The sequence below is a fragment of the Propithecus coquereli genome, unplaced genomic scaffold (genome assembly GCF_000956105.1).
Source record: "Propithecus coquereli isolate 6110/MARCELLA unplaced genomic scaffold, Pcoq_1.0 Scaffold28, whole genome shotgun sequence".
In the NCBI taxonomy this organism is placed as follows: domain Eukaryota; kingdom Metazoa; phylum Chordata; class Mammalia; order Primates; family Indriidae; genus Propithecus; species Propithecus coquereli.
In genome coordinates, this window is record NW_012148396.1 from 13,129,552 (window position 1) to 13,152,639 (window position 23,088).

At 46.1% G+C, this 23,088-nt stretch overlaps 1 protein-coding gene across 1 annotated transcript; it reads left to right on the top strand.

Moving 5' to 3' along the window:
• The first annotated feature begins 11,777 nt into the window (after positions 1 to 11,777).
• Positions 11,778 to 13,699, top strand: LOC105813325 (chromosome unknown open reading frame, human C8orf33). Its single transcript, XM_012647965.1, has 5 exons — positions 11,778 to 11,783; positions 11,875 to 12,180; positions 12,379 to 12,463; positions 12,614 to 12,760; positions 13,333 to 13,699. The coding sequence occupies exons 1-5, from the start codon at positions 11,778 to 11,780 to the stop codon at positions 13,470 to 13,472; spliced, it is 684 nt and encodes a 227-aa protein (XP_012503419.1). The 3' UTR covers positions 13,473 to 13,699.
• Positions 13,700 to 23,088: the final 9,389 nt, after the last annotated feature.

Below are 23,088 nucleotides of genomic sequence, written 5' to 3' on the forward strand. Positions count from 1 at the left end.
TTATGTGCTGAACAAAAATTCTGATTTTGTCAACAACATTTACCTTTTTGTCTAACAATGTGCCAGGGACTGTGATAAATGAGTTTTCTCATTTAGTCCTCACATAAACTCAGGGAAGTAAGTAGTGTTGTTAACTCATTTTACAGATAAGCCTGAGTTACAGAGAGGCTGCTGAGTAGCAGAGCTGGGTTATGTGGCTCCAAAGCCCGTACTCTTGGGCACCACCTGAAATGCTTCATGAGCACCTGTCATGGCCACACTCTCCTGCCCTTCTAGGTTTCTAGGAGTTCAGACACTGCCAGGAGGAAGCCCAGTCCCATGGCTGGCCCAGTACATCCATCTGACTAAATCAAATGGGAAACTGCACATTTTACTTAAACAAGGTTTGGTAGATGGGTCTTCTAGATGTGCTTTCAGTGAAGGAAAGTGAGAAAAAGGCCTAAGGTGGGAGCCTGTGGCTTATGACTTCACATGTCCATTGCAGATAGCCATGGAGTGCCTGTCCATTCCTGAGGTGATGAGCCCTTGATCTCCAGGAGTTGAGTCAAAGCTCAGTTCCGACTCACCTGGCTTTCCTGCTGCATTCTGAGTCAGGGACTTGGAGCTTTTTATCCAGTTACAACTTCTGCTTCTAGAAAAAGGTCTTTTAGGAAGGAAGAAAAAGAAATTCACTATTTTTGCCCCAAAGATCTCTTCTTTGAAGTCCCCTCAAGAGACGACAGCACTAGGAAGCTGTGGCACTGTCTTCCTCAGAGGCCCATGATTAGAGAACCAAGTCAGTCATATATATGACTTCTTTCTTTGTTAGTCCCTGTTTACATACAATGGAGGTGTTTACTTAAGAACCTCAGTATTCGTTCTCAACCTATTTTAGATTGTATGGCTAAAACATCTTTATGAGTAACCTTATGATCTGTTTGGATTATATTTTTTGTTTTCCATAAAATATTTCATCCAGATTCTGCCAAATTTTATTTGTCATGGTTGTTAGTGCTCTTGATTCCAGTCATAAATTTCTGTTACCCACTTTCTTACTTAGCTTGGTGATGGCATTAATACTTGTTGGGAGCCAGGCTGTCTCCTGGTGGTGCAAAGCCTCCATGTGCTGTCTTTGATAATTGGCACAGAGCAGTCATCCACTTGGTACCTCCTGGCTTCTTAACACATTAACTGCCCTGTGAGTTGTATTTAACTCATGCTAGTTTTGATCCTGGGGCCTCGTGAAGCATATGTAACTCACGTCTCTTCACCTCAGGAGCCGTGTGAACTATTTTCAAGTTGCATATAACACACGCAGAAAACAATAAAAAATAACAAATTTTTCATTAAATTAGAAAGGATCATTTTGTTTTCGAAGTTTTTATTCTGTTTTCATAATAAAACATTGTGGCCCCAAGGGAAAAAATTGTTTTCTAGTGTGGCAGTCAATGTGTTAACCAAGCAAATTAGTTAGAATTGAGAGGAGGGCGTTTCAGTTTTCCCAGTTGGCGGAAAGAAACCGTTTTTGGAGGAGTTATATGCCAGTGTCAGCAGAGGTACAGGAATCCCACTGTGACCCATACTGGTGACAGCGGTGTGACCTGAAACTCTAGAAACAAGGAGACTAACATTGGTCAGGACAGTTGTGAAATCCAGGAATCTGAGTTCTGCTTGGTAGACATTGTACCCATCTTGTAACCTGTTTTGAAGACTCCCTTGTTCCTGCTTTTCCCAGAGATTGCTGCTGTGTCTAGTCATGCTCACTGTCCTCACAAGGAAAAAATAAGTGGAGTATTTGCAGGTCACCCTGGAAGATAGTGAGGCAACAGGTGTTTCTTCATAGTTACCTTTCACCTGTGCTATGTAGTGAGTAGTTGAAGTCTCCTACCTCAGCTCTTTATGTATCAGCAGTTTTCACCACAGGCTATGTGGATTGTGATAGAACTTTGGCAGTTCATACTTTGAGGTGTAGACGTTATTTGCTACTCATTGAACCAGTAGCGTTCACAACGGTTTGGATGGTCTGCTCTTCCTGAACTACATTTGTAGGCTGATTGGACTTGGAGACCAGAGATATGGAGAGGAGTTGTTGAGAAGAGCCCTGATCTGTCTTGAAACTTGTACTCCAAAGGACTGACCCTGCCTGGCAGGCAGCTGTCACAGCAGATGAGGTGGTGTGCCACGGCACAGCCAGGATCTGGTCCATGTGTGGGAATCAGGAGTAGGATATTTACTCTAGTTAATTCTGGTGTCTGACTATTGCCAAAGTATGAGGTTATTAAGTAAAAATCCGAGAGACTTTGGGCAGCCTTTGCTGTAAGGAAAAAGGATACTCCAGGCAGTGGAGGCAGGTGCTGATGGCCGCAATAGCCCTTGTGCTTTTTCCTCTGTGTCTGTCTGTTTTGTGGCATTTCCACTGATGCTTTGGTGTTGTGAACTCCTTAGGTTGACCCTTGACCTTGACCTTCCATCACTAGGTCTTGACCCAGAACTTAGGATGTGAGTCAGGGACTGAGATTTGATCTTTCTCCTGTAAAAGATGTTCTGCCTTAGCGTGTATTAAGTTGTTGCATATAGTCCCGTGCTGCCAGTCCTACTGGTTTGTCATGTTAGGTTTATATTTCATTTTCCCCACCAGTTCTTAAGGTTAACTCAGGTTTTCTATGTATGTTCATGAGCATTAAAAGGCAATGGGTGGGTTCCATTATTGCTCATTTCCATGTAGGAGTCAGAGGCATTTTGTATCACTGGGAAATCGCAAGATCTTTGGGACTGAAGTACCTGCCTCTGATTCCAGTTTATGAGGCCCTGACTCTCCAGGCAGCATGACTGAGCTGGGTTAACCTTTGCTACAAAACCTTCCAGACCTGCTCCACTGCCCAAGATATTCCTACTGTCCACTTTTATGAAAAGATGTGATCCTCCTGCCTCAGCCTCCCAAGTGGCTGGATGTACAGGCACATGCCACCATGCCTGGCTAATTTTTTCTGTTTTCAGTGGAGACGGGGTCTTACTTTTGCTCAGGCTAGTCTTGAAATCCTGGGCTCAAGCGATCCTCCCACCTCAGCCTCCCAGAGTGCTAGGATTACAGGAGTGAGCCACCATGCCCAGCTAGATAATCTTTAAATCAAAAATGATATTAGCTGGAAAATTACAGATTATTTACAAAGCACTGAAAAGTAAATACTTCATCCCCAAAACTATGGGACAAAGTGATAACTGTATTCAAAGAAAACTGTATAGCCTCAAATACTTTCTTGTTATTAAAGAAGATAAAAGCATTTATCTTAAGAAATTCGAAAAAAGGATCAATAGCATTTTTCTGCACCAGCAATAAACAACCAAATAATGTAGAAGAAATAAGATATCCTCCATAATATCAATAAAAACTATAGGATATTTGGGAATTAAAATAACAAAAAGCACTCAAGACGTCTGTGAACACTTCGAAATGTTTATAGTAAAGGACACAGAAGACTGTCTCAATCAATGGAGATATATTTCTTGCTCGCGGATAGACCAACTTAATATTTTGCAGATGTAAATTTTCCCCAATTTAACCTATAAATTCACTGCAACACAAAGTTCTACTTGGATTTTTAGGAGGAAACTCAAAATGTGTATGGAAAATTAAAAGTCACTGAATATTTCAATCAACCTTAAAAAGGAAAAGAGGGGCTGGGTGTGGTGGCACCTGTAGTCCCAGCTACTTGGGAGGCTGAGGCAGGAGGATCTGTTGAACCCATGAGTTTGAGGCTATAGTGAGCTATGATTATACCACTGTACTCCAGCCTGGGGAACAGAGCAAGACTCTGTCTAAAAACAAAAAAGGAAAAGAGGGAGGACATGCTGTCAGCATCGGCAGAAGAATCGACAAATAGCAAAAGCAGCACAATCGAGAGATCAGTGTGAGACTCTGTACAAACGGCACTTTAATAGACAACGGCCCCACAACACAGAGGTGCTGAGAAACGGGCTCATCAGTGGAGAACAGAACCAGACCCCTTCCAACAATGCAAACAACAGAACCCTCTGAATGCACTAAGACCTGAATATGCACAGTAAACAATGGGTTAGTAGAAAAAACATGCAGGAAATATTTCTGTGACACTGGGATGGAAGAGATCCTCTGCTAGTTACGCCTCAGAGAAATGCAAGTTGGACAATGAGATGTCACTTCACACCCCTGCACTGGCAAGTTAGGAACCTGGGTAACGTCAGTGTGAGCACTTGGAGTACAATTTTGTTTCTCTCCTGTAAAACCACAAGTTTGCAGGGTGGTTTTCCCCAGAAGTCATCAGGGACCCAGGTGCCCCTGTCAGGATGTTCTGCTTGCTGGCTTGGAGGGCGAGAGGAGAACAGGCAGTAGGGATAATGGGCTGCTTCTGCCGCAGTCTTCCCATGGGGTCACCTGCTGCACCCGGATGCAGTCCCTCCCCAAGAGGAGTTATCCAATGTCCCATCCAGCCCCTAACGCAGCTCAGTCCAGTCCCCCTCTGGACAAGGTACAGCCTCTCCACCATGTCCTACAGCTAAAGGGCAAGTCGCCTCCCTCCACCACCCAGCACGCAACGTCAAGGGGGACAGTGGGCAACGTGCAGCAGCATTCGGGCCCTGCCTGCGGTGTCCAGGGACAGCTCTGATGTGTGGTTATTATGCATGCTGCCTAGTTACTTTGAATGCAGAGTTTCTACATGGTGTAAGGGAACTTGGCAGCTATCTCCGTGCAGGGTCTGCAGTGTCCTCTCATGAGCACCTCCGCGGGAATGCTGGAGACCCTGTCCCTGACAGGGCGGGGGCCCCAAACAGCGCCCTGGTGCCCCCGTCTCAGCACACCTGACCCGACCCTTCAGGAGGGCTTCCTTGTCCTGATCCTCCATGCACACCTGTGAAGGGGTGTGAGCGCCTGTGCTGGCTGGGGCTGCACAGCTCTGCAGGGCCTTCCCGGTGTGGCAGTTTGGGGCCTGGCGGGTCTCAGGCCAGGCTTATGGTTTCTCTAGACTATAATATCACTCACTCTAAGAGTGGAGCAGCTTCTCATCTACTTCCCATCTACTTCCTTCCATCAGCTCCACATGCAAAGGCCCCATCTAGTGTCGGGTTTCAACCTGAGGGCTCCTGTCTGATTTACTGGTCTTTGTGCTCCTCATCCTCCTCTCTCTACCTCAAGGTGGCTACGTTGAGGCCACCTGAACTGCCAGGCTCAGTGGGAAGGCAGTGCCTGACTTTGGCCACTTGCCCAGCATGTATTTACAGGATGACGTTCCACAAAGAAGACACAGGCCACTGTGGGCAGGGCAGTCTTCATGGCATTTGATCTGTGCAGTCGCACAGGGCTGTGAGCTCAGAAGGCCCTATGCTTGGTTTCGTGCTGGACAGACACCCATTATGTGGCCAAGAAGTATTTGGGAGGAACGTGGGGCACAGACTTAACTGCTGTTTAGGCTTCATCTTCAGGTCCTCACCTCAAGAGCCTCATGTGAGGTCCAGAAGAAGCTGGCTTTTTCTGCCTCATGGGACCCAGTTACCAGACTCTTGGTCAGCGCAGATCACAGGCTACAGACAGAGGGAGCCCCCTCTAGTCCAGCTTTGGCCTATTCACCTGTGTCTCTGTCTACTTTCCTCTAGTCTGAGTTTTTCTGTGAGGGTTTGCTGAAAGTGGCAAGAAGGAGCCAACACTTAGCGCCATTCCAAATTATTTCCAGCCATTTCCCTTAGGCCTATCATTTTAATCACATGTAGTCTGCCTCCTAAGGTATAACAGGAAAGGATCATATGAAATGTTTTCCCATGTGTAGCAAAGGTCACCAGCTTTCCAAGCTGTACCTTCTCTGCCTTTGCTGTCTAGTCATGAAGACAAAACTGCACATGTTCTGTTTTGGCACCACTCTACTTCCAGGTACCAAGTTCTGAATTAGTTACAATAAAGTTCTGATGTGAAGAGATTCAACATTGTCCCCACCAAAGCAGAGGGCTGTTGTTTTTTTTTACCTCCTGTAGCAGGTGAGGTGGGTGAAGTGGCTGTCCTCCTGAAGCTGCTGGGGCATAGGTCCATTCTACTTTTCACCCCGCCTTCCCACAGCCCAGCAGTCATCTGCATAGAGAAAGACGGTACACTGCCATGTCCCATTGTGCCAGTGGGAAAAGGCAAGACATTGAGGACATACCAAGAAGGTGCACACATTCCTTCTGCCCACACCCCACATGCCACATCTCACCACAAGTGCCGCTTGGAAGTGTCATCTTTGCCTGGATGGGCAAGTACATAGCTAAAATGCCATTTCTAAAATGGAAAGGGAGGACAGACAGTGTTATAGGCCGAATTTTGTCCCCCCAAAATTCATGTGTTGAAACCATCACTCCCAATGTATTTGGAGGACTTTAAGGAGATAATTAAGGTTAAATGAGGTTATAATGGCAGGGTCCTCATCTGATAACCAGAGGTCTCTATCTGTCCCAGTGTGTAGAACAAGAAAAGGTCATGGGAGGACACAGCAAAGGAGAGAGGCCTCGGAAGAAACCCAAACTCCCAAAACCTTGATTTCAGACATCTAACCTCCAGAACTCTGAGAAAATAAATTTCTGTTGTTTAAGACAGCCACTACGTGGTACTTTGTTATGACAGGGCCAGCAAATTAATACATACCTCTTATATTTTCTCATGTTGTTTCCTGCTTTTATATTTACTGTATTGTTTTGTCTTGGGGTGTTTTTCCAAAATCTTTAGGTAGATGTGCAGTGCCTACTGGTCCCTCAATGTATTTAGTCTGCTTGGGCTGCCATACCAAAATACTTGCAGACTGGGTGGGTTAAACAGCAGAAATTTATTTTCTCACAGTTGGGGGTGGAGAGCCTGTGGCCTTGGGATCACATGTGGTCTTCTGGATCACTGAGGGCAGCCTTTTGACTGAATCCAAATTTGACAGAACAAATCCTTTAAAGGCCAGCACTTGGGGATCTGGAGGGCCACATGTGGCCTAGAGGCTGCAGGTTCCCTGGGTCAAGGTGCCAGGAGGGTGGTATCTGGGGAGGACTCTTTTCTTGGCTGTGAGACCCATGGTAGTCATCTCAACATATGTCAAAGAAATATATTTGGGGTAAAATATTTCTAATTTCCTTCAGTCTCCACTTTGAAACTGAAAAGTTGCACATATTAAAGTTGCCCCCTTGCCCATAGTTGAGTACCTTCCATCACTGCCATGCCCATACTACCTGTTCTTTTGCCATGGCCCCCCCAGACTTGTCATTTGTCAGGACCTTCCTGCTTTCACTCCCTTCTCCATCCAGCTTCTTCTATCAGAAGAACCAGCACTTTTAAACATTTTCTTTTCAAACGTCAGGTTCCTTACTCTTAGGAGTAAAACCCCAACTCTAGGCCTACCTCCCTGTTTTCTGTCTCAGATTTTTCCCAAAGCTGCTAAGGGAGAAAAATGCAGCCATGGGGCCTGGTGCTATGAATACACCACTTTTATCTCAGAACTTTCACTGCTGCCAGGCAAGGCTGCCTCAGGGCTCTGTTTGTCTCTCCCATTTCCAGGAGCAGTCATAAAAAAATGTTTTTACTTCTTCCCTAGGGCATTAATCTCTTGGAAGATTTATTTGATCAATGCATTTATTGTGTGTCTATAAGGAGTGAGCATGACAGAGGGTATGGTCAGGCACCTCAGTGGGCATGGAGCACAATGCTGAACAAAGCACAGGCCTGTCCTCAGGAGCCTACAGCCTAGTAAAGGGGTATTTAGTGTCTGGGATAAACAGCCACTGCAAGCATGAGGGGGGACTCATAGAAAGGGTATCTAAGCAGGACAAAGAAGGTGGCAAAGGCAGAAAGGACTTATAAACTGGGAGCAGAGGATGAGGAAAGAGAGGCAGAGTATTCCATGCCAAACGAAGGGATGTGCAAAGCCTGGGAAGAGCCGCTCCGAGGAGGTGTGGCCTACAGTCAGTGCATGCTCAGGGCACTGAGGGGAAAGCCAAGGCTAAGGCTGCCGGAGACTTTGCTGAGAGGCATGTCAGTCAGTCTTGGACTGAAGTCAGACTACACAGGGCTGAGGGATGTGTGTAGGGAAGGCTTAGTGAGCACAGCAACTGTTATTAGATGTTTGGCCACAAAAAGGGAGCAAAAGTAGGACTGCAGCTTGAGATGGGTATGGGCTCGAAAGAGTATGCCATGAACCGAGGATTATGATAGTTTTTTTAAAAAAGGAAGGGATTTTTTTTGTTTTGTAATCGAATTGAGAGAGGATTAAATATTCTAAATGATGTTAGAGGGAATACTTGGAAGGAGAGAGATTTGATCCATAGGTCACTTCTCAGGCTCCATCTTCTTTGACCTGTTCACAATGTTCAGCACTATTGATTAGTCTCTCCTTGCAGCACTTCACTTTTGGCATCTGGGACCTTACCTGTCTCTTGGCTTTCTTCCTACCTCTGGTCACTTGTTTTCAGGCTCCTTTGCTCATTACTTATCTCCCTGACCTCCAAGGCTCACTTAGGTCACTTCTTCTTTTTTTTTTTTAAGCAGCACTCACTCCCTGGGTGATCGCAGTTGTTTTGTCAATTTTTGTTTATTTTAGAAAATTTTTATATACCTTATTTTTTAGAGTAGTTTTAGGTTTACAGAACTGAGTGGGAAGTACAGAATTCCCTTGTACCCTCCCCAAAGCCTCTTCCATCAACATCCTATACCACAAGGGTACATGTGTTGCAAAGAGCCAACATTGACACATCATTATCACCCAAGGTCCACAGTTTACATTAGTGTTCACTCTTGGTGTTGTACGTTGCATGGGTTTTGACAAATGTACAAAGACATGTATCCTCCATTGTAGTATACAGAATAGTTTCACTGTCCTAAAAATACCCTGTGCTCCATCTATTCCTCCTTCCCCTCAGACTCCTGGAAAGCACTGGATATTTTTTGGTTTTTTGTTTTTTTTTTTTTACTGTCACCATAGTTTTGCATTTTCTGGAATGTCGTATATGTAGTTGGAATCATACAGTATATAGCCTTTTCAGATTAGCTTCTTTCACCTAGCAATATGCATTTAAGGTAACTCCATGTCTTTTCTTGGTTTGATAGCTCATTTCTTTTTATTGCTGAATAGTATTTCCTTGTAAGGATGTACCATAGTTTATCCATGCACCTATTGAAGGACATCTTAGTTGCTTTCAAATTTCAGCAATTATGAATAAAGTTGCTATAAACATTTGTGCACAGATATTTTTTTTGTACACGTTTTCAGCTCTTTTTGGGTAAATAGCAAGAGTGCTGTTTCTGGATCATATAGTAAGCGTATGTTTAGTTTTGTAAGCAACGGCCAAACTGCTTTTCAAAGTGGCTGTACTACTTTGCATTCCCACCAGCAATGAATGAGAGTTCCTACTGCTTCACATCCTTGCCAGCATTTGGTGTTGTCAGTATTTTGGGTTTTAGTCATTCCAATAGGTTGTAGGGGTATCTCATTATTGTTTTAATTTGTATCTTCCTGATGACATATGATGTGGAGCATCTTTTCATATGCTTATTTGCCATCTATCTATCTTTTCTGTGAGGTGGGTTTTGTGAGGTTCATATCTTTTGCCCATTTTGTGATTGGATTGTTTTCTTACTGTTGACTTTTAAGAATTCTTTGTATATTTTGGATATTAGTTCTTTATCAGATAAATGTTTTTAAAATATTTTCCGTAGCTTGTCTTTTCATTCTCTTAACGGTGTCTTTTGCAGAGGAGAAGTTTTTAATTTTAGTGAATCCAGCTTATCAATCTTTTTTTTCATGGATCATGCTTTTGGTGTTATATCTAAGAAGTCATCCCCAAACCCAAGGTCACCTAGATGTTCTATGCTATCTTCTGTGAATGTTATAGTTTTACATTTAGGTCTATGATCTGGTTTGAGTTAATTTTTGTAAAACGTACAAGCTCTGTGTAGTTTTTGGTTTTGCTTTTGCTTTTGTTTTGCATGTGGATGTCCAGTTGCTCCAACAATTTGTTAAAAAGAATATCCTTCTACTAAAAAAAAATAGAAAGAAATTATCTGGACAACTAAAAATATGTAGAAAAAATTAGCTGGGCATGGTGGTGCATGCCTGTAGTCCCAGCTACTCGGGAGGCTGAGGCAGTAGGTAGGATCTCTTGAGCCCAGGAGTTTGAGGTTGCTGTGAGCTAGGCTAATGCCACAGCACTCACTCTAGCCAGGGCAACAGAGTGAGACTCTGTCTCAAAAAAAAAAAAATATCCTTTCTCCACTGAGGTGCTTTTGCTCCCTTGTTAAAGATCAGTTGACTCTAATTGTGGGGGTGTATTTTTTGGGCTCTCTATTCTGCTCCATTGGTTTATTTGTCTATTCTTTTGCCAATCTCATCTGTTTTGATTAGTGTAGCTTTATAGTAAGTTCTGAAGTTTAGTAGTGTCAATCTTCCAACTTTGTTCTTCTTCTTCAATATTGTGTTGGCTATTCCAGGTCTTTTGCCTTTCCATATAAACTTGAGCATTGGTTGGTTGATACCTACAAAATAACTTGCTGAGATTTTGCTTGGGATTGTGTTGAATCTACAGATCAAGTTGGCAAGAACTGACATCTCCACGATACTGAGTCTTCTTATCCAAGTATATGGAACATCTCCCCAAATTTTAAGATCTTCGTTGGTTTTTTTCATCAGAATTTTGTAGTTTTCTTCGTGTAGATCCTTTATATACTTTGTTACATTTATACCTAAGTTTTTCTTTTTCTGGTGCTAATGTAAATGGTATTGTGTTTTGTATTTCAAATTCCAATTGTTCATTTCTGGTATATAACACATCATTTGACTTTTGTATATTAACCTTGTATCTTGCAACCCTGCTATAACCCCTTATTAGTTCCAGTAGTTTTGTTGCTGTTGTGGATTCTTTGGCGTTTTCTACACAGTCATGTCATCTGTGAACAAAGAGAGTTTTATTTCTTCCTCCCCAATTTGTCCTGGTCTTACTTCATTAGCTAGGACGTCCAATACAATGTTGGACTGTAGTGGTGAGAGTGGGTATCTTTGCCTTGTTCTTGATCTTAGCAGAAACTCATCCAGCTTCTCACCATTAAGTATGTTGACTGTAGATTTTTTGCAGATGTTTTAGATATATCATGGGATGGGGCTCTCTCTCAGCCCCAGCCTCCCACATTCAGTCCACCAGCAAGTGCTGTGGGCACTCCCCATCTGTTTCTGAAACTCCTCCATGTCTCTCCACCTTAATCCATTCATCACACAAAAGCACAGTAATCTGTAAAACAAACATCCGAGTAAGATCATATTACTCTTCTGATTTAAGCAAACCTGTGACCTGGTCCCTCCCTCACCCATGCTCACTCCAGCCACACACCGGCCTCCTCTGTTACCTGACTCTCGAATGCTACGTGGCTGCATCGGGTCACCGGCCATAGGTCTCTTCCTTTGCTCAGAGGGGTCTTTGCCGACTACCCTCCTGACCCCGCCCACATAGCCGCTCTGTACGGCAGCTTTGTATGTTCTATTTACTTGTTTTTCCCTCCCCACTAGAAGGTGAGCTTTAAGAGGACACACCCTTGTTTAGAGCTTTGTCCTTTCCTCCAGAACGGAGCCCGGAAGATACTGCTCCGCAAACATTTGTACAATATGGTCCCTCTGAAACGCTCCAGCCTCCTCCTGGAGCCCCTCAGGCCCCGCCCCGCGCCGCGCCGCGCCCTGCGGAACCCCGCGTCCCAGACGCGTTTCTGGAGGAGGAATTTCGGCGTCGGACCCGAGGTCCTACGTAGGTGACGGCGGCGACGGCGGCGACTGCGGCCCATGGCGGTGAGCTGAGTGTGGAGGAGACGCGCGGGTGGCCGGGCCTTGGGCTGTCGACCGCCCCCCCGTGACCCTCGTGCTGCCCCGCTTTCTCCAGGCTCTAGGACATCCTGCTCCAGAGGCACCGGCGGCCCCAGGCCCGGGTACCGCCCGCGCGCCCCGCAGACCCCGGGTCCCTGGCCCGGTTCCTGGCTCCCGGAATCCTCCCACTGTCTGTCTCTGCTCAGGGCAACCCACGTGCAATGTCGCCGCCTGCAGGGCGCACCCCGTAGGCGATGACACATCCTTGAAGAAGCGAAAGAATAAGAAGAAAACCCGAAACAGGGCCTCTGTGGCGAATGGAGGCGAGAACTCCTCCGAAAACCTCGCCCCAGAGGAAGCCCCCTTGAGCGCTGAGGCCCAGGCAAGGGCGGGCTTTAGTTGGGAAGAGTGGAATCCGCGGGTGCATTCTGGGCGCGAGTCCACGGGCAGGTGTCATCTGTTATCTGCGGAGTTAAGGCGGGGAAGGAAATGGGATTGGGGTTTGGATCCATGTGGGATGGGGCCCCGGACTGTGGGACCCAGGTGCCCTCTTACAGCCACTTGTTCCAATCTATCACAGGCGAAACAGCTGGCCCAGGAGCTGGCCTGGTGCGTGGAGCAGCTAGAGCTGGGCCTCAAGATGCAGAAACCCACCCCAAAACAGAGTAAGGGGCCCTTCTGTAGAGATGGGGGTTGTGGAGAGTCACAGTGCCATGGTTTGCAGGTGCTGGCAGGGGATCGAGTTGTTGCCTTTAGGATAGGATGATAGGGAGTGAGTGGAGAGGCGATCACTAGTCCTTTCTTTGTATCTCCAGAAGAGCAGGCTATCGGGGCCATCCGAACTCTGCGCAGCAAAAGGGCCCCGCTGCCCCGGAAGAGGCAACTGATGCGCTCCTTGTTTGGGGACTACAGGGCTCAGATGGAGGCTGAGTGGCAGGAGGCCCTGCGGGCTCTCAGGGCTGGTGAGTATCTGGGAACTGGTTAATTCAAGAAGGCCCAGTTCAAGGGGGTAGGGAGGCAGGACTTAGGGAATGAAAGGAAGAAGTTCTAAAGTAAAAAAGTTTGTGGAGGAAAGAGACAGGTTCAGGGAAGTTTGAGGGAACAGGGAGAAAAGGCCTGAACTTCTCAGGAACATAGAACTAGGGCCTGGACCTGGGAGGGGAAAGAGTCTAGTCCTGTGCTGGTCTTGCTCCTGGGTTGGGGAAAGCCGACTCACCTGTCTGTGCCTTGGCTTTCTCTGCTGGCCATAAAGCCAGATCCCATAGCAGTTTGAGTGCAATTCCTGGAGCCAGACGACCCGGGTTCAAATCCTGGGTCTACTACTTAATAGCATTAACACCTTAGGCAAGCTACTGAATCTCGGTGTGACTCTAAATGGGGTGGGAGGGGTGATAATAATATCTACCTTACAATTTTGCTAAATTAGCTATTTTAGTACAAAGGGGTTACGGTTGTATGGGCAATCATAATTGTACAGGTAATGTTAGCGGTTATTACTCAATTGTGACACTGTCTGCTTCCCTCTCCCTGACAGCTGCCCATTCAGCTCAGGTACAGCCTGTAGATGAGACCACCAGAAAGAAGAGCCGAAGGGTCTGCAGGCCTCGCCCTGTAGGGAGAGCCAAGGCCACTGTGGACACTCCTGATGAAGAGTTTAGGTTCAATTTCTTTTAGCCTCTCTCCAATCCTGGCACAGTCCCCCTCCCCAGGGGTAATGTGGGGTCTGTCTTGAGTGCAGAACATTTCCAGGAATTCTCTGTTGACATATGTGAGGTTGGTCTGTCCCTGGCTGGTCCAAGGATCTGGGGCTGTTGGTCAGGTATGGGACCGTCCAATAGGCACAGGACCCCATTTGTAGGTTTTCTGATGAAATCCTCCTCCTGCCAGAAGAGAGACAGAGGTACATTTAGAAAATCTTCTACACTAAATTGAAGTGCATGTTCAATTTAGTGTGTTATAGAGAGGATATTGTACTCAGTCTTTAGGTTGGTAGCAAGGATTAGTGGGGAAACTATGTAATTGTACACTGTGCTCACTTTTGAAGGATGCCTTATCAAATGGTTTAGTGGTTGATCGTATTATGTCACATTGCCCCAATCTCTGTTTTTGATAAAAATGGATAATGAATGAAAGAGTGTGCTGTCTGTGTTACAGGGAGTACAGATGAGAGAGGGGTGTCACACTGCTGAGTTCAGGATCTCACCCCAGTGCTTGGTCCTTTGTCCATTGCCTTTGTTCCTGAGCAGGTGTCATTCTCAGGGAACCATTGTGGCTCCCACCAGGCCAGCCTCTGTTCTTGAGAACAGGGAGCTCTTGCTCTAACTGTCCTGGCTAGAGACTGAGATTGTGCCTCAACAGACCAACTGTCTAAATGTTGGTGGCTCCAGGCATTAGTCTCAGGCCCTTTGCTCCATTGAGTTGGTATCTTCAAGTGATCTAATCCTCCTTAGTACTTTTGTCTCCCAAACTTGCATTCCAGACTAGATAGATACCTGGAGCCCAACTGCCATCTCATATGGATGTTTCATAGATATTTCAAACTCGGCATGTTCAAAACACCTGATGAGGCCCCGAATCTCCCTTCATTTTCTGCTTTTCAACAACTGGAACTACTGCCCACCTAGTTGGTTAGGTCACAAACCTGTATCTTCCTCAATTGCCCCCTTTCTCCAACATGGATGTTCAATCCTTTAGCTGGTATGTCAGCTCTGTCCTCAAAATAAACCTCAAATGTTTTACATTTTCGTGATCTTCACTGCTGCTCATTCTGATTTTGGCCTCTCTTACCTGCCTTCTGTTAACCTCCTAATATTAGTCTCCCTTACTCCCTCTTTTACCTCCTGTCTGTTCACTGCAGCCCAGGTGACCCTTCATGTATGTCGGATCACATTCTCCTGATCCAGTGACTTCATTGTTCCTAGGATATAACACGAAGGCTGATGTACAAGGTCCTACGTAGGCCTGCACATGTCTGTGCACCAGAGGACCCCTCTGATGTGGTCCCCCTCTGGTCCTGAAGTAACCAGACTTAATTCTGCCTCAAGATCTTCAAATTTGCTGTCCCTGTTGCCCAGATTGCTCTTCCTCCAGATCTTAGCATGACTGGCTTCTGGGAAAGTAACTCTGTCTTGTCATTCATCAGATCAAGGGAACAGGTTCAGATAAAGCTGGGGTGTTAGCAGGAAACAGTTTTTTCTCCCATGGTCACCATGCAGATGTAAAGTATCAAAATGACTCCTTTATTTGAGTGTCTTACTGAGAATCCTTGTTTATTAAAATTTTAGACATTTTGCTGTTAGAAATCTATAGGAAGGAAACATCCTGATCTCAAGAAGATGCCTTCATTTACAACTTAGATGTAGAGCTTCAAAAAGAGGATTTGGAACACTACATTCCACACTATCTTACTTTTCTGGTTTCCAAGGAAATAGAAGCCTGGTTCACTTCACAGTTTGGACCTGATCTTGACCCCGATACACAGCCCTGTTTTGCTATGTGCCCATCAGAACACTTGCATTTAGATTTCACCTAAACACCCTTTTACTAAATCCTATAATAACCCTATCTCTCTGATGAGATGCCTCATAGATCTAGTGTACATTCTCCCCTGTCAGAATGAGCTGATAAACTGTTGGACTACAGGTTTGTCCTTTCTGGACTGTGGATGATTGAACGAGGACAGTCTTCCTTTGGATCTGATTGTCCCCTCCTTTCTTCTCCCAACCCCAATCCCCATTGGCAACTTGACCCTTTGCCCTCGGATCTATTTCTAGGAGTTTACAGGGCCTGAGTAAAGGAGACACCAGGGCAGATCTTCCCTTTTTCCTTTAGTGGTGTCTTCGTGGCTCTACATCCCTCGAGGGGCTCCCTCCTGGGCCCAGTTATAACCACCGATTTCTTGGTCCATCCAGCCTAAGGGCCCAAGATTGACTTGAGGATCAGATTGGGTTTGGGTTAGGGCGAGGGTGATGGAGAGAGTTAGTGATGGTGAGAGTGAGGGTTTAGGATGAGTCTTAGAGAATGAGAAGGAGGGTTAAAAGGTGAAGGTGAGGTTTTAGGGTAAGAGGGTTGGGCTAGGGTTAGAGTTAGTTTTGGGTCAGTGGTGTGGTTAGTATTAGAGATTAGGGGTTAGGGATGATGGCTTAAAGGTTAGGAATTAGGTTAAGGTTAGCGTTTAGGGTTATAGAGTCAGGCTCAGTTCACAGAGTTATGTCTCACTAACACCATTGTTTGCCTTCTATTGTAATCCCTCCATAATCTCTAATATCAAACACTTCCTTAACCTGACAGAGCTCATCCAAGGGCTTCTGTATACATACCATGGTTATCATCAGGTCCAATTTCCCTTGAAAACTTGTTCATATTAAATAATTCACCAGGACTCCACTGCACTCTAGCCAGGGGGACAGATTGAGACTCTGTCTCAAAAACCAAAAAAAAAAAAATTAAAAAATAAACAAAAAATAATTCTCCATGTTATTTTGTGATGTGTCCAGAGACATCTGGCTTTCTGATACGTTCTTTAAATCCTGTGACCTCAAGTGGATTTTTAAACAACCTTTGATTTTCTTCTTTATGCATTCTTACAGCAGCCACTTCCTCACAAAGATTTTTAAATTACTCTTGGTTGCTTTACAGGCTGCTTTTACAACTTGAAAGTTTTTCTTCAAAAGCTGAAAAGCTTGCATCTACTTTCTTCATTACTTTTGATAAATTTGCCAACTCTAGGTCCATCTGTTTTTTAAGGACTTGGCATCGTTTGCCCCTCCTGAACAAGAGAACTCACCCAAGAAAAATGTCCCCATGAATCCTATGCTGTCTGGATAGTTCATGCTCAGCAGCCCCAGGATGAGGGACTGTCATCCACGTAGGCCATGGGACTATCTCACCTGTTCAGTTCCCATCCCTCCTTGGGTGGAGACCAGGGTGTAGAGTGGACGTGGAGATCCCAGGGCCCTAACCTTAGGACCAGGTCAGATCCCAGGGTCAGGGAAGCCACCAGCAAGGAGCCCATATTGAGGGCTGGGGTGAGGGAAGGGGAACAGCCCAACTCAATAGCTGAATTCATGTCTATTTTGGAGAATGGGGGGAATAGATTTAGAAGGAAAAACATGTAGACCTACCACCTAAAGACCAATCACCTAAAGAAAGCTATCATTGTGGTTTGTCTGTTTCTAGTATTTTGTTTGTTTTGCACTTAACTGAGTTAGCAATGGCCACCATCTCTCGAGTTCCTGCTGTGTACCCATGCTGTTTGAACATTCTCCCTCCTCCTATGATGAGGCACAAACCTGATGTAAGGATAAGAAAAATGCATGCTGGTCAGCCACAGGGCTGGGTCCACGGGGCTGGCCCACGTCTGACCATCACACCATGAACACTTCTGCTCTTCCTTTTCCGTGTACTGTTACGACATCAGCCTCTCTCCTGACACCTCCTGTGCCTGGCTCATATCCAAGCCCGGCTCTGCCCAGGTGTGTGACCCTAGGCAGGTTCCTGTGACCTCTCACCTGTGAAACGGGGATGGTGATAGGACCCACCATGGGGGTTATTGTGAAGATTAAGGGCGGGGGATGGTTACCAAAGCCTGGGAGCATCATTGAGACACAGTGAGCATTCTTGGAATAGTAATTATTTAAATTATTATCAATTGCCTAATATTACTTTAAAAATCAAGTGTTATTTATTCACTCAGCTGTTAGGCTCTTGCTAATCATTTTCTGTTTTCAATACTGAAGAACAATACTTCACTGAAGGTCACTGTAAAGAAACTGGTAATGTATTTCAGGTTTCCAGTAATAGTCTTTATTAAATGTGTCTAGGGGCTAGGTAGTCCTTGCAGTCACAGGGAGAATGGTAAAAGCAGTGTGATCAGTGATGTGCTGGGCCTCACTTCCTCCAGTGGCTGAGTTGAGACGGGAACCCACATTCTTGAATGGGGCTGAAGTCTTCTCCCAGGCTCTGCTGCTCTGGCCTGAGGGAGCCTCTGCCCGCCAAGGGTCAGTGTTCACTATGTCTCCCAGGTCTCCGCAGGATGACAAGATGTATGAGGAGGGGCCCAGCCATGATTCTGGCCTCTGCCTCTGGCTGCCAGCAGCGACATGCTGTATCCCTCTCAGGCTGCGCCCTGAATCATGGCTGATGTTCCTTGCACTGGACGCTTCCTTTCACACTGGGCAGCTGGCCCATGGTCATGGGCTGGACTTCATGGTACATCCTGAAGATGTCACTGTGTCTGTGTCCATTGCCATCCTTGGTGATCCCAGCCCTACATGTGGGTCTACTTTGGACAGACTGAGTTTCTGCACCAGACACTGCAACTACTTGGGTCTTGTTTGAGAGGGGGAAAACGTGGGTAGGGTCAGGATTTTCTGCCTGAATCCATCGTGTTTGACTAGACCTGGAACCAGTGTAGCTGGAACAGAGACTCTTCCCACAAACATCCCAGATTATTTCTCATTTATTTTATTTTGAAAAATATATATATTAATATGTGCACATGACTGAAAAATAAGAAGGCAAGGAAAGAGTTAAATTGAAAGAAAATGGCTGCCTCCCACCCCACACCAGTCCACCTAACTCACCTGTTAACACCTGGTGCAACAGAGGAGGGTCGAGCTTCTTAGACTCCACACCTCTCCTCCACCCTCAGCCCATGTTTGGAAATATCATTATTTTAGTTTCTTTATTAGTTATCATTGTAGCTATAAGTACCTTTAAAAAAATATGTATTTAGATATACATTTTGTCCAATACAACATAATCTTGTGACTTCCACCTTGTAGAGAGGATATGGCACTATGAATTCACCTACATTTCTTAGTATTCTGTAGGTGTATGTCTTTTTTTCTTTAGCTTTCTGTTTCTTGGAGTTTCTAATTGCCTTTCTTTTTTCTTACATTCTTGGCTTATATCACATGCTTAATGTCATCCAGAAATTCAAGCATCTCATCTGAAAACTCACTGCTGGGCCTCCTTTTTGTGTTCTCATCCAGGTGACACTTCCCTAGACCTGGATGCTGCCATCATGCCCAGAGCTCCCATCTTCCCGGTTTGCTCCAGGTCTCTAACAAAACTCCCTTGTTTTGTTAGAGAATATCTTCAATTAACTTTGCAACAAACAGTACCTGTGAGAGAAATTTTCTCAGTCCTTACTGTTCTAAAAATGCCTGTAATCTGCCCTCACATTTGCTTAACAATTTGGCAGGGATAGAATTCTAAGTTGAAAGTACTGTTTCCCTCAGAAATTTGAAGACATGGTATTATTGTTTTGTAGCATTCAACGTCGTTAAATCAGGTGTCATTCTGATGTTTGTTCCTTTGCAGATAACCCGTTTTTACTTTCTTGGAGCTTTGGAACTTTTAGTTCTTTTCTTTTTTTCTTTTTTTTTTGGTTTTGGTCTTGGTGTTTTGAAATTTCACAATAATGGTCCTAGGTATGGTCTTTTTAATTCATCTTGCCGATAAGGCTTTCAATGTAAGGAACAAGATCTCCTTTAAGCTCTGAGCACTTTTGTAATAATCTTTGATAATGTCTTAGATAATTTCTTTGGTAAGTTCCTCCCTCCATATTTTCTGTTCTCTCTTTAGAGCACAAATGTTATTTGGATGTTGGAATTCCTGGACCAATCTCCCAAAGAACTTAGCATTTATTAAAGGAACAGTAAGAAAAGAAACAGTGCAAGAAAAATACCAACGATCCTTTCACATATCTTTTTTCTTTTTTTTCTTTGAAACAGAGTCTCACTCTGTTGCCCTGGCTAGAGTGAGTGCCGTGACGTTAGCCTAGCTCACAGCAACCTCAAACTCCTGGGCTCAAGCGATCCTCCTGCCTCAGCCTCCTGAGTAGCTGGGACTACAGGCATGCGCCACCATGCCCGGCTCGTTTTTTCTATGTATTTTTAGTTGTCCAGATAATTTCTTTCAATTTTTTTTAGTAGAGACAGGGTCTCGCTCTTGCTCAGGCTGGTATCGAACTCCTGAGCTCAAACAATCTGCCCGCCTTGTCCTCCCAGAGTGCTAGGATTACAGGCATGAGCCACCGTGCCCGGCCCCTAGTTAGAATTTTTAGCAAATATTCTTCATTCTCTGAAGGGGGGACTATTGGGATGATAGATTCCCTTGAATAGAGATGGAGGTGACTTGTCAGTTTGATACCATTGGTCTTTCATATCTTACTTTTTTTTTTTTACTGTCGAATGCTCATGTTTGTCTATAACTACCAATGAGACTGAAGGGGGGACAGTCACAGGCCAACTTCACACTGGCATGAGGGGAGCTGGTCTAATGAGGCATGTAGATTGGTTAGTGGTGTTTTAGCAACATGAATTTCCTGGTTTTGATAGCTGTGCTATGGATACAGAAGATGTTTACTTCAGGGAAAGCTGAGTGAATACTGTATGGGACACACTACTATTTTTACAACCTTTTCTGTAACTTTAAAATTATTTCAAAACAAAAAATTTTTAAAGTCCTTGTCATGTCATATCCACACTTTTCCCATGAAAGGCTGATGAAGGCCATAGAGTCAGAGATCCAGGCCCCATGAAGTACGTCCTTCTCCTCTCCTTTCTGGACTATTCCAAGTCATGGAACTCACCTCCATGCCTCCTTTCTCTCTCCAGCTCTGCAGCCTGTGCAATCCATTCCCAGTACAGGGCTGGAATTCCTGCTGTGATACTTAGAACCTGCAGGGGCCCCACTGCCTGGTAGATCAACCCACACTCTTTACAATGGTGCACAAGGCCCTGCATGGCCCAGCCCAAGCTCACCTCTCCACCCTCAACTTCTGCCCCTTCTGGACATTCACCCTCCTCTCCAACCCCACAGAGACCTTCTGACACATTTTCAAAGATTCCTTGTCTATCCCCCCTCCTGGAATCCACCTTCACTGCTCTGACTACCTGGAAGGCCTCTGTCCAACTCCCTCCTTCTGAGCCTTCTGGTGAATTTCTGTTTCCTTAGAGCCCCAGCCTAAATATCACTTCCCCTTCAATGCTCTGCACTTTTATTAAAAAAATCTATTATAGTTCTTATTATTAATATTGTGAATCATCTATTCTTCCATGGTCAGGAATTGTGCCTGGTTCTTGGGTAACAAAGACAAAGGGCAGAGCCTCTGCCTCCAAGGAGCTTCTGGGTGGGTGAGGCTGGAGGGGGAGCCCGTGGTCATAGTGCAGTGTGACCTATGGCGTGAGAGGGGCAGCACCGAGCAGTTTCTAAGCAGGAAACTCTTAGGGGATTATTATCCCTGAGTTGGGTCTTGAAGAATGAATGAGGATTCCCAGTCCTCTTTCCACATGCAGGTCTCTTCTTCCACATCTCACTGCTCTCCTTCCTCATCTGCTCACACGCTGTCTGACCCATTTGGTTCAAGGACCTGTTCAAGTTAGTTCAACAACTTTCCCATACAGTCTTTGATGAAAAGCATGAACATTAATGACAAAAGCTAACCCATTCATGCTTAAATATGCATGGTGTCCTCTTCACCTATGCCGTGGGGAAAGCCACCTTACCGCATGAGGGCTTTGTGTTCCCTGGTCCCACCGTCCACGTGGGGGCCACAACCCATACTCCTAGGCCAGGAGGGGCACTGGGCACAGGGTGGTCCTCTTAGCAGCCTCCTGCACCCTGCCGTCTTCCTCACTTCTGATTCTTCTTCTTGCCCACCCCACCCTCCTCCTCCATGTGCCATGGTCAGATGGCTCCTGCGCTCGATTGCAGTCATGGCAAAGGGGAAGGTGGAGACCAGGAGGGAGAGGCTCCTGTCACCAAGGCTGAGCCCAGAGGGGCCAGCAGGGCCCATCTCCTCCCCAGCCTTCAGCAGGCAGGGAGGGGGCTTGGGCAGGGTGTTCTGTTCCCCACCATTAGCTGGGGGGTCCAGATTTCTCTGCCCCTGAACCCAGGGCCAGCACCTCCACCCCCAGGTCTTCCAGGCCAACTTCTAGGGAGTAAGGCTGCTTGGCTTCCACATTCCTGGAGCCCGAGGGGAATTTCTGCCCTAAGAGGCCTCTATAAACCCATCCACAACCTGGGCACAAAGTTCAGGGCAGAGGGAAAGCAGGAAAGACAGAGTGAGCCAGGTCCCTGAGTAGGGTCTCCATAGGGTTTGCCAGTCCTGACAGTCCTGAAGTCTCTCTGTAATGACCAGTTTGTGAAAACAAGCTGTAGTGAGGGAACCCGGGGTGAAGGTGTGTCTGCAGGCCCCTGTCAGCCTCCCCCATGTCCCTTCCAGAAGCCGCACACAGGGAGAACAGATGCTGACCCCTTCCCTGTGCCCCAGCACCCCACAGACAGAAGCCACCACCTCTGATGAGGAAAAACACATCTATTAGGAAGCATTGCATGTCTTGGTAGGAAGAAGCTATTAGCATATAGGGGATGTGCTTATGTGAGACAAAACAGGTTTTCTCTGCACGTCCCCAATTTTTTCTAGGAGAAAACTTTTCCCACCAGGGAAGGCATAAGAAGCATGATCTGGTCGACCAGACAAGCATGTTGGCTAATAGTGAAGGTGGCCTGAGGCTCTTGCCACCCTTGGCCTATGCTGGCAGGGACTGGCTGGGGCCACAGGCTCCCTGGGCTGGGAGGCCCTGCTGTCCCTGTCTTGGACCCACTTGTTCTTGACAGGATGGCTGTGGCATGTGGGGGGTGGCATGGTGACTGTAGGCCTTATCTCTCATTTCTCTCCTTTGTTCTGGGTGGGAGGGGCCCCTGGGGTAGCAGGAACGCCCATCCACCGGGGCCTGGAGATCCTTTATGGGATAATTGAACTCAGAGGGACCATGTCCTTTCTGAAGCCCCAATTTGTCCACTAGGATCTGTCCAACAAGTTTAACGATTGCTCGGACTTCAGGAGCACTGCTGGACAGTCTTCTTGTGGTTGGCCCTGGGCTCCGGGCTGTAGCAGATGCAGGCTTGCCTTTCTGCAGGGGATCTTCCTTTCCTCTGCCTTTTTCACTGGGGTCAAGACCCTGCAGGCCATGACTGATCATTTTCCTGGAGTGGCTTTCCCCAGCTGCCTGTCCCTTCTCTCCCAGGAACTGAGAGTATTTACTCCTAAGGGTTTTTCCTATTTCTCTGACCTGGGCAGGGTGGCGCATCCCACTGGCTTGGAAGGTCCTTGGTCCTGCAGACGTTTTTTTCTGCTCCCTTGGTTTAGGCATCCTACAGAGCTCTCTCTTCTCGGTAGGGCCAAGCATCTTGCTGTGACTCTTCCACAGGGCCTCGCCTTTTGGGCTCCTGGGTTCCTGCTGCCCCTCGCTGCTGCCTTCCTTCCATGTGGGATCAC